Genomic DNA, 12,465 nt, shown 5'->3' with positions numbered 1-12,465 from the left:
GCCTCTGTCTTCCAGCCAGCTGTTGTTGTGAACTGAATGCACAGAAACAGATTTTGTATCATCTAGCAAACTGCACAGAAATAAAATCAGATAGAGGGGTAAATCCCAGGTATGGTAGTCTACTTAAAAAAAAACAACGTACACATGTGCCCACACACGTACTTGCACAGAGATAAGACTCCACTAACCCAGCTCAATGCCCACTTGAAAATAAAATTGATCCAACAATCAGTAACACTGAGTTTTATTATTTTCCTTGAGAGCTGCTCATCATTAAAGAGACCCATGTTCAGCTGAAAGAAGTTGCACCTCCATTTAGGTATGGAGTTCTTTAAAGGCAATTAGCCATGATGGCTGGTGGGAAGCAGGTGCAGGATCATGTTCCAGTTACAGAACATGCAACTCCTACTGGTTTATTAGCTTGCAGGCTATAAACATGGGGGGAACCTCCCACATGTTTCACACTAAACACACCCAGCATGTGTGAGGTTGCACCACAGATATGGAGCGTTAAGTAATGCATTACCCATCCTACAGGAATGTAAACAGCATTTAAGGGATAGCTGCACATTTTTTAACTTGCATCCACATCCTCTTTCTGACATTTTCTATCACGCTTGAGGTTTTTCACCAAGATTGCATAAAGTTATCTAACTCAAATAAGTTCAGAAAGTTAATAACTGCAGCCTTCTGTTAATGCAGGATTCTCACTGGACGTGTGTTATCGAGGTCACTCTATTTAAAGCATATCAGAGCTGAATTTATTAGAACTTTGGCCCCAGTTCCTGTTGAAAGATCAGTGTGTGCCATTATGACCACAGTCGTCAATGCAGAATAATGCAAAATGTTGCACAAGTCCTCACACTTACTCTCCTTATTGGTATTTGAAAACAACAGGCAAAGCTTCCTGAACAACAGGTCCTCCTCCAGATAGATCAGGAGGAACTGCCAGTCAAATCTGAGGCTACAGGACCTCCTCCAGCATCTAACCACATATATGAAGCTATTGGGTACCTGGGCAAAAACGGAGCCTTGCTTTCATCTGTCAGGCATTGTCTTAGAATATTTGTCCTTGAACCTGTTTTGAAGAAAAACTTCTTTTCATAAAACTAGTTTATTGAGTATTCATGAAATGCAGCCTGTCTGCCAATGGCGAGACACCCACAGGGCCATTATCACTCTGCATCACACACACAAAAACACATACATATGCACTAGTAGCTGTCGCACACTGAAGGGTGTGTGTCAATGCACAGACAAGCGTGTGCACAAGCAAGTCGGTGTATGTGCGGAGCTTTTCATTTAGATTTGGAAGTCAGAGCAGTTTGATGACAATAAGTTGAACATCATCAGCACGATTTGCCTGTAGGCGTAATCCTTAAAAGTGACACTAATTTGTGTACATTTATCAAAGTACACAAAATCTTAGCCTCAAGACTCTGAACACTGGCTGCATGCCATATCACATTACTAGAATGTTCCAGCGCCCCCATGGTGTTGTCACAAACTAGAGAAAATAGTTGTCACTAGCTTAGTCATGGCGATTACACTTGGAGAACTCCTGCTTCAGCTGTCCTCAAAAGCTCATTGCTCGGAGAAAGTCGTCGTCATCTACTTGTTGCATGTCCAATTGAACTCATCAACTCAAACTCCTTATTTCTCCCGTTCTCCTGGGCAATCCCCACATAATAACTACACATGTATGATTTCCACTTTTGCGGCTCGGGTCTCTCCTATTTCTCTAGCCTCTCTATTTTCCCTCTCTGCCTCGACGCTCACAGTTTTCCTCTTTGTAAGAGGAGGAGAGAATTTCAATAAGCAAACTGTTCTCAGTAAATGAGCCTTCACTTCATTGTTCGTGACACAAGAATTTAAATGTGTGTCAATAGATAATGTGAAATCCGCACCCGTGTTTTTCTGTATGCTTTGGTAATAGTGAGATTATTCAAAGTGGCAAATTATTTGGATTACATTCATCTTGTAATTGGAGTACTAGCTATTGAGACTATTGCACACACTACATTTGAACCACAAGGAAATAATAGCTGTTTGTGTGTTTCGTTATGGGCATTTATTTAGGTGTGTGTGTATGAGTGTGTGTTTGAGTGCATTTCAGCTTGCACCCCACTCTACGCAAAATCATGGCATGGTTTCTCATTTTCCAGTCCAGTACTGTCGGTAATGTGAGAGCATGGCTAATTCCCCTGGAGTCTCACATCATACAGTCCGACTCTGCCAGTTAGTGCCTCATGCACTCTGACACACACTCTCACACACACACACACACACACACACACATAATCTTGCACTCAATCTACATAAGAATTCAGTCGAATTCGATCGAAATACCTAAACGTTAATGCACACATGAAAGACATCACCACTATATATGAATATGAACGATTATTTGTGCTCTGTGTGTGTGTGTGTGCATGTGTGTGCATGTGTGTGCGTGCAGCAGTTTTCACCCCCTGGGGGTCTAATCACAGTGTCCTGGCAGATCACTGGAGAATGCTCTCTATCAGCAATTAGAATATGATTATATTTTCTCTCTCAGTGGGACCTGTGAGTCACTCTGTGTAATTTCAGTCTGTCTCTCTGGTCAAGCTCAACACACAGCGGAGCCGAGGTGGAAGGCTCAGCAGCGGAGCCTGAAGCAGCCAGTCAAAGCTTCTTTACCGGATGCATAGAGTCCGACAGTCTGCTGTTCCCATGCACATGTACATCACAGCACAGCACAGGTGTGTGTGTGTGTTTGTGTGTACATGCCGGTCATTGCCTGGCCAGGTGAGTGCCCAGTCGACTGGTTAAGGAGCGGCTGTTGGAGTAGATTGGCATTGTAGTCAGGCCACTGAAGCTGACAAACCAATTTAGAGGCATGATGCCCAAACTGAGTGGCTCTGACTTCCTGATGCACGGTACCCCCCACTAATCATCACCCTGTACCCCCTGACTGCCCCGCCCATCAGGAAGAATAAACAAATGCATGTTGTCAGCTTATTTTCACTGCTAAGTGACACAAAATGTTTAGGCGTTTGTTTCCAAGATCAGTCTTCTGCACAGATAGGAATAGCAACTTATTGATTACATAGGATCTTCATTTAGTAACGGGTCTGGTGATTGTCTGTTTCACTGTCCACTTGTTGTTCTGGAAGAGTTAATTTCCCCTGTTACCAACAGATTGAAATTCTTGCCCAAACAAAAATGAGACTGCAGCCATTTCTTTATTGTAGCAGATGCACCTTAATGTTTTAAGGATCTTGTCCTGCTGCATCTCACTCAGCTTCTACAGCAGGTGGACTGTCACTGACATTATCCGTTAAGATACCTTGATAAACTTGGTAGTTACATTTCTCTACATTGATGGTGGCCTGCAGAGTCAGCAAAAAAAGGATGTATTTCTGCAGGTCTTGCCAAACAATTCAAACTTAGTTTCTTGGGACTGTTTTTGGACATGGTGTTCTATTGACTGAACTCTTCTCTAACCAGGTCCTTATTATTGTAAGCAGGTAACCCTAAAGTTAAAGTAACCAGGCTTATACTTGACCAGGCCTTAACCATCAGAGTAGTTAGAAAATCAAATTGATTAAAAATTTAAACTTGTGGATTTTTTATGGTTATTGAAGGTGTAGTCAAACAATGTTACCCATATAAATTGGTGCATTTTTCTTTTGGAGATCATGTGCATGTGCCTCAACTGGTTTCAATGTAAATCTTCTTCATTTTAAGCATTTTTTTTTTTTCATTCTCAGACCTTGAGCGATGAAGAATTCACCAAGTGCCACATTTCCACACTTTAATTCATTCGGTCGCACAATTAAACAGATTACATAAGCTGGATATAATCAGCAGTGATTTTTTGTCCTTTCTCCCTCCCTCACTTCTCCTCACCTTTTGGCCTCAATCCAGGCTAATTACCCAAGGGCTGTGCTCTCTCTGCTGGCCTCCCTCCTCTCCTCCACACCCCCCCTGTGCTCTTTGTTCTGTAGTTTCCCTCCTCTCCATTCCAGGCTAGGTGCAGGACAATAATAGAGCAGCCAGTAGGGGGTGGGGAACACAAGCATGGGTTAATCTGTTGACCTTAGCCGTTGTGCACTGTAGACTTACCACCTGACCACGTTTCTCTGGAGTCTAGACCTCAGCTATTACTATAAACTATCTGAAAGAGAGTGATTCTTAATCCCTCAAAGTGCAGCTCAAGGTTCATGGTGTGGACTACTTGGAAAAAAGTAATGTGAATTGGTTTTTCACATGCACGTATACATGCAGGAAAGAAAACTTTTACATTGAAATTATTACTGTATATTTAAGCAAGTCAATCTTTTTTGTCTGATGTCATAGAATTATGGAGACACAGTTCAACGTAGATCAACAATTGTGAGAAAATAATCACTTGTTTATTGAAAAAATGCTTTCTTATTAGATTTTTATTTTAAATATAAAAAAGTGGCTGCTGTTTTTGGATATACCCATCAACTAACTTGTGTTTAAAAAGAGAAGCAAAATGATTTTGTGATCAGCAACTAAAAGCTGGAGCTAAGCTCCCCTCTATGAATTTAGACACTTTCTAGCAAATGTATTTATTTTTTCAAACTTATGCTCATAAAAGAGAAAAGAGATGAGTGCAGCAGTCTGCACACAGGACGCTGAGCCAAAAAGGAAATTACAATTGTGTTTCACATATTGACGGGGAAACAGGGGTAGTAGAAATGCCAGCAGTGAAGTACTGGTTTCCTATAAGTCTGGTGACAGCATGCATTTTGTATATTTAATTTACTTTATATTAAAGGCAATTTATTGAACTGAAATCTGCTACTGTATGTGTTTATGGTGGACTGGTGAACATATGTAAAGGAATTATTTCACATGGCATGTTTGTTTTTTATCATTCCTCCTGACATTTAATATACACAGTGACAAGTATTGTTAATATTGATAGTGTAAGAATGGTCCATATTAACAAGGCATAAGTGAATGACTTCTGGGTCACAGCTCTCTCATTCAGCCCTGTCTGCTCCACTGTTTGCCTTCCACTGAGCAGATTGTTCGATAACATTCGCATGTATGAACTGCTACTATCTAAAGATTGCAGAGGGGCTCCTCAGGTCTGACACAAGATATGTGGCAGTCACAAAGAATAACAATGAAAATAGCACCTGTTCAATTGTTTTCTCAATTCACTGTGTGTAATTTAGGGCTGAACCATAGATAATAGATATTGCAATTATGGTGATTTCATTGGCAGTGGTGATTTCTGCATTTCATTTTCACTGATAATAAAATATACATGAAATTGGTGATGATGGTGATGATGATGTGAGTTTTGCTGTGGTCTGTATGAAACAAGCATGTTGGAGAATGAGTCATAGGCCATGCAGCACCGTAATGCTTAATCCATTATGTCATGATACATTTTACCTTTTATCAAAAGCATTTCCTCCTGTGATTAAGATATTGCACTTTGCCATATCTCAGTGTTCATCCCCACTGTAATTAACCGGCAACAGCAGCAAGACGCCCCAAATGAGAGACAGAAATGAGAGCATGGCATCTAAGTGTGGAAGAGTGGCAAGAAAGTTAACAAGTAGGACAGTAATTTAAAAAGGAAGAGAGGGAATAAGAAAATATGAGGGGATGACTCAAGTGGGTCTCAGTGTAATATTTTAACCTGGTTAATTGAAGTGAATAGAGAACACCGAACACATTTGAACTTGTTAATGAAAGAGTGCAGCGTTCATAATGCTTGTCTTTGAAGGAGTCTATAGACTGTAACTAAGTTCATCAGCTCTTGTGAAGAGATGTGGTTCAGGGGAAATGTTCAATGTGCTAACAGTATTCAAGCAGCCTTATATGCAAACATATTGTCTTGAGTTTTAGAAATTTAAATGTCATTTGACAACTTCCTCAACAGAATCTTAAAGAAATAAAATTAGGCCATACTTTTTTTCTGAATATTAAAAAGGGAAATTGGATTTGATTCAAATCATATAGTCAAATTTATTTTTGAAATCCCGCATTGGATTTTAAACAGTTAAATGTCCTAAAAACCTAACTCATAAAAACTTTAAAAAAAAATGTTTTTTAATATTTTGTGTATATTTTAATGGGACAAGAGTCATCTTCACTGGCTGTATTGGTGTATTGGTGAACATTTTTGTGCTGCACCACTGTCATCTGTAGGTCAGCAGAATAACATGAAACATAGCCTGACTACTGGTCAATAACTCCACAGGGAATATTTTATATTAGATTGTCGCAATAATTGATGAATAAAGATTCAGTGGATGTGAATGCAGTCACCCTGGCATACACCCAGTACAGAGGTGAAGGGGACAAGGATGCTAAAGAAGAAAGAGAAGCAGTGGAAGGAGGGCAGGCAGTGACGGATGAAACAAAAGAGATGCAGCAGAGGCAGCTTGTGGACAGGTTGGAGGTGGCCGGTCAGCCGAAGGCAGCTAGTGAGACACAAGACAGCACAGCAAAAGCTGTATCCATATTGCATGAAATAGAGACATGCACATAGCTCTTCCTCCACCTGTCCCTCCACAAGCTTCTTGCTGCGTCCCAGGGGTTATGTTGAATTATCCACAATGCCAGTTTTGCCTCTGACTATCTTATCTTTGCCTCTCTCTCTCTCTATTTCTCTCTATCTCTCTCTCTCTCTCCAACTATCCATCTATTCATTCAGGCAACACCAACAGCGTTTTTGCCTTGGACTACATCAGTGGGTCTCTGACAGTGAGCGGCCAGCTGGACAGAGAAAACCCACTCTACTCAGCGGGATTCACTCTCACTGTCAAGGTGAGCTGCTGAATGACAGGGGGAGGGGGGCAGTGGAGGGACAGTCGCTGCCTATACAGGAGGATTGTAAGTCTGTTTCGCAAGTGGATCGAGAGAGCTTTGATATGATAGTGTATTAAATCAATGCAGTGTCAGAGTCTTCTATTGCCTCAGAGGACCTGCTAAATGCTGCACTTCACCCCTTGCTTGCACTGTACATATTGTACAAACACACGGTTCCAATAAGGAAAGATTTCAAGGTCAATACTATACATAACATTGACTAAATAGAACATCTTGCCATACTGCATGTCCCTGTGGAGGCTGTGTCAATATTCATGTGCCTTTATTGGACTTGTCAGTGGAGTCATTTGTGTGATTGTGTGATAATGTCCCCTTCAGAGGCTTGAGCTCAGTGAACAGCAGCCAGGGAGGACAGGAGGAGCGGAGGAGGACAAGAGAAAGGAATAGGATTTAGAGTCCTCCTCGATGCTTAGGGCTTCTTTATTCTTCTCTCTATTTCTTTCTTTTGTGTGTGTGTGTGTGTGTGTGTGTGTGTGTGTGTGTGAAGCGGGTACAGTCTCAAAATCCCTCCGTCCCTCTACTGAGCCAAAAGTCTCTCTCACTTGGCGTTTTAAGCATGTCGGCCCTGCCCTCTAACCCTCAACCACGCCCCACCCACCGCCGTCCCACCTTGTCCAGTGTGCCCTGCTCTTTCTAGCAGTCATTTCTTCCCTTCCAGTCTTGTGCGCCAAGCGGTTCCCACAGGGTGTGAGAGGGTGTGTGAAATGGCTTTCCAAATGCTACTGAAAGTGGGAGGATTTGTGATCAAAGACCTAGTTTCTTTTGTGTGTGTAACTGCAATGTCACGTTGTGGATTTGGATGGCTTGTCAAGTCAAATCATTTGCACCTGGATGGGAAAATAAATGGCATTTAAGAGCAGTTAATGGCCTCACTGCCTCTCATGTATTTACTTATTTGGCTTCAATTATTTAAAAAAAAATAAACAAAAACAGTTTGTGTAACATTTTTATGAGAGACTGCTTAGATACAACTGACTGTAATGTTTAATACAAAAGAGATTCTAGCTAACATATCCCTGCCTCAGTCTATCTTCTTAATTGAAATCAATAATTACAAAGAAAAAAAAGTACAAATAAGCGAAAGAGCTGAAAACGAAAAGATGTCGCCCAAAAAATGTATTTATAAGATATGGATTTTTTCCCCTCTACATTTTCTCTCCCTCTCTCGACTTGTGCAATCTTAGGTGGTGCTACTATTGATTGCGGTGTGCCATAGTAATACAACTAATTTCTCAACTTCAGGCAGCTTAGATAGTGCTGAGCGTGTGGAGGTCGCGGTCAAATGATTCAGTGGCGTTGGAAGGAGAAAGGCTAAACTACCTTGATTACCCAGACACCAGCATGTTGTACCTGCCTCTTCTCCTACTGCTTCTGACACCCCTCCATCAATAAATGAGACCACAGCTGCCCATTCCCATCTTTCTCCACCATTTTTTTTTTTCATTTCAGCAGCCTCTCACATCTTTAATACTCAGGCAGCCAGAAACAGGGATAGTGTGTAATTGTGTCTTCTCAATGGGACTCCTTTCTCCTTAATCTCATTGTGTGTCTGTGTGTGTGTGTGTATGTGTGGATGCTCATGTGCTGCCCCTCTCTTGGCCTCACTTTGAGCCTATTTCTATGATTGCTTTGAGTCCGACTGTCCACTTTTTGATCCAATAAATGAACAGCTGTAAATACCTGGTTGAGATTGCGTGCTGACTGCCTCCATCTAGAATGACATTTTCGGTGCAATCAAATGCGTCTCATGTCTCTCCCTCTTGATCTCTCTTATTCTCTCTACAATTGCCACTTCCCTCTGTTGCTCTCTATAAGGCCACAGAGTTGAAGGATGATCGCAGTCCATCAGAGGCGACAGTGATGACCACCTTCACCATTTTGCTAATTGACAAGAACGACAACGCCCCAAAGTTCAACAGCTCTGAGTACAGAGTCCGCATCACTGAACTGGCCCAGGTGGGCTTTGCCCTGCCCCTCTTCATCCAGGCTGAAGACAAAGATGAGGTGAGTTTGTCTTAATGTCATGTCATGAATGTGTCTGAATGCCACCGTCATAACCACTCACAGCATTATTAACATCCGGCTGATGCTCTTATCCAGAAGGGGCTGTGATTACACTAAGCCTTATGATTGAAAGTACAGATGCCCTGAGCTCATCATGAGGATCAGTATTAAATGAAATAAAACCGACCCATCCTGAGCCTGCTAGTGTTGCCCTTGTTTACAGCAGGGAACCTCTACAGAGTAGTGTTTCACTGCATATGGGATTGAAAAATAAGAATCACTAAACTCCAACAGTAAAATCTGTTGTCTCGCTTTTCTTATAAGGATCAGTGTACAAAACATTCGACCAGCAGCTGAATGCCAGGGGCAAGTCATATCAGCAATCCCTAATTAACATTAAACAACTTGTCATGAAGTAACTTGAAGTTAAAATGTTAAAAAGTTAAAACTGATTAAAATGCTGTCCAGGCGGCCTGTGTTCTCTAAGGTTATTAGTGTGGAAGTCCCATTTTCCAGTTAAATGTTCTCTCAAATTATACAAATCATTTTACATTAAAAACTTAATAGTTTTGAATGAGGACATTCTGTATTTGGATCAAGTATTGAAAAATAAGGTGTGCCAAATTTAGTGGTCTAGAGCGCAGAGCTCAGTGTATTACATAAATTTAATCAAAATTTAACTATGTAAAATCAACTAGCCTCACATTTTAGTGTAGAGAAGTTATTGCTATTAATCAACAAGCTGATGTTGGCACTAAAGGAGGATTTCAATTGGCTGTGACACAAGGCTCCAATAAAGGATTCTTCAGGTTTACGAGATGTGTCTTTCTTGATTTGATCTGATAAAAATGTTTCAACAACGACAACTAGAAGTGCTCCATGTGAGATGTCTTCTTGTTTGTGGCTTTAGATTTATCCTGTTTAGAAATGCAACAGCTGAAAAAACATTGGCCATGTCTATGGAACTGCATGCATGGCAGCTGTGTGTGTGTGTGTGTCTGTGTGTGTGTGTGTGTGTGTGTGCACTGTCAGCAGCAGTGTACAACAGTGTGCTTTAGTATGCTTTAGTGTGTCTGCCACTTTGCATTAGCTGGATCTATCAACCTAATGTGGTGACACACACAGTCACACACATTCACCAACGCACACACCAAACTCAAACACTTTTTCACTTTATGCTTGCTCTGCCATTCTACCTCTCTCTCTCACTTACTCTCTCCCTCTCTCATATGTGCACATGCCCGCTCACACCAGCGCATTGGACTCGACTACAATTTAATTTGCTCTGGAAGAGATGGGATAGAGCATCAAATTATACCTAACGAGGAAAATCAATCACCTAGGGTGCAGATAAGCCGAAAGCTAGTCAACTCTGATTGATTCAGGCACAGCAGCCGCCAGGGTGGAATTTGACAGATAACTGCAAGTCAAGTGGATAGAGAAAAAAGGTGGAGAGTAAAGAGAGACAGACATATGGAGAGGAAAGGAGAGCCGAACAGAGGAAAGAAGGAATACCAAGTAAAAACTGTGAACAGAAAGTAGCCCGCAATGAAGCAAAACCAGTCTGAATAAGTCTGAATAATTGGTGGAGCAGGATTAAGCAGAGAGAAGAGCAGACAGCAGAGAAATAAAGTACTTGAAGGAGGAATATTCAGGAGTATTTAGCAGAAAGTTTATTCATTCCAAGGATGGTGAGTTGCGATGGCGAGGCAGAGAGGGTTAGTGCTGCGAATGCAGTGGTGACGACTGTCCCAGACACCTGCTGTGTGATAAGTTTTACCAACAAATTACCACAGCACCCAGTCACTTAACTCTACATCATCATCAACTAAGACCGCTCACCATAAACGAGGGTGTAGCTTTGGTCATTTAGAAATTGTCATAACCAAAGATGCTCCAATAGAAAACAATTCTTCACAACCTGTCAATTTGTTAAAACTCACTGTCCAACTCATCTTCACATCACAAAACAAAATGCATAGAATTTCACACACAAATGAAAAATAAAGCTGTTCTCTCCAGTCATTTGCTATAGGCATAGAAACTGCATGTACTCTCCATTTTAACATGGCGCTTTTTTGTTTTTTTTGTCTTGGCAGTTTTTTATTGCTGTTTTGATCCTTTAAACCTGCTTGTCATTGCCGATACACACACTCATTCACACTCTGCTACACCTGTGCTGTAATCTCACTTTTTCCGAGTGTGAAGGATTATAGGCAGACGTTTCATTTCTTAGACTATGACACAAGTGGTAGTTACCTCTCTCTGTGTGTCTGTTGCTGCCTTCATATCCTCTTCTGCTCGGCTAGCATCTTTAAAACTTTTGCTGCTGGAACTTGTCACTAAACTTTGTGTCAGTTGCATCTGACAGGGTGCTTTTATTGGGGGCTTCTAAAGGCAGAGGCAAATGGACGGGCAATTACGTTTATGGGCAGTTTGAGGTGACATCCCTGCATATTGGATGGTCTTTTAAATAGGAGTCATCAGCCACAATGGTTCTCGGAGAGATGAAAACAAAAACAAGGGGGCTATTTCAACCGCCAGCATAATGCCAATCCACCACCCCACCCATCTTCCTCTGTCTGCCACAATGACTACGTGATTGGCCGCCCTACAGCAATATATATGAAGACAGGATGGATCTAGAACTGTTTTCTCAGCTCAAGACAGCCACGGGCATTTCACAGCTGTGATGTCATTTTGACCCTGACTAGGTTTATATTTACCATCATTCCTTTGCACTTGGGGATTTGTCTGAATAGGAGAAGTAAAATAAAGATGAGGTTTATAGGTGCTCTTTTTGTTCCGATTTTTATATAACCACTAATCAAACAATAGTACCCTCGTCATACAGACCCACCCAGTATACAGCTCATAGTATTTCTAAATCAGACTCTGTGCTCACATAATCTAACATTCTCTTGGCAACATATACTGTGGGAAGAGAGAGACCAAACCCAGATGTGTGTCTCTGCATTGAGAAAGATAGTCATGCTTGTCATCAGGGATCACATCAGCTCCTCTTTTCCTCCCATAAAACACACAGTATGATGATTAAAGCACACGGTTTCAACCTTCTTCACCAGCGGGGTAATCATCCCAGTCGGACATACTGTATTCAGCTCTGTGGGCAGTGCATGGGGATTTACTCCACGTTGCACTCAAATGGCAATTTGGCAATTTACATGATGTGAAAGTGCAGTGTAGGGTTTATATGGTGGAGATAAAGAAGAATTCAAGTGAGGAGAGGAGATGAACATGTAGCTATAATTAGATTCTTATATCTGTTTTGCAGTCTAAACTCGTCATATCCATTTCACCACACATTTTGGTGGTTTCTCCTTCTATCTTGTCTCTTCTTCCCTTTTCTGTGCTACGTCAAATGTGTAACAGGGCCTGAAACAAATTTCTCAGAGGTTTAGCATCCCAACCACCATCAACAGCAAATACATACACAAAGCAGGAGGGATACACGCTTAATGATTTTCTCAGTCACCTAGGCAACATTCAAAATGTACTGAACTCATGTTCACCTGGTCTGATGGTATGCACGTGTGCTTACCTCTCAGGAAGTTAGCGCCACTTTGAAGCGAGCTC

At 41.5% G+C, this 12,465-nt stretch overlaps 1 protein-coding gene across 1 annotated transcript in view; it reads left to right on the top strand.

The window, feature by feature from the left end:
• Positions 1–12,465, top strand: part of cdh23 (cadherin-related 23) — a 184,721-nt gene that overhangs the window by 87,837 nt on the left and 84,419 nt on the right. The window contains exons 10-11 of the mRNA XM_085800592.1: positions 6,689–6,801; positions 8,680–8,868. Of these exons, the coding sequence (XP_085656718.1) occupies positions 6,689–6,801; positions 8,680–8,868 (302 nt within the window). The remainder of the gene's footprint in view (positions 1–6,688; positions 6,802–8,679; positions 8,869–12,465) is intronic.

This window comes from Trachurus japonicus, chromosome 15 (genome assembly GCF_045865225.1).
Source record: "Trachurus japonicus isolate A0001 chromosome 15, Traja_1.0".
NCBI lineage: Eukaryota > Metazoa > Chordata > Actinopteri > Carangiformes > Carangidae > Trachurus > Trachurus japonicus.
This window is presented reverse-complemented; position numbering and strand designations above follow the sequence as displayed.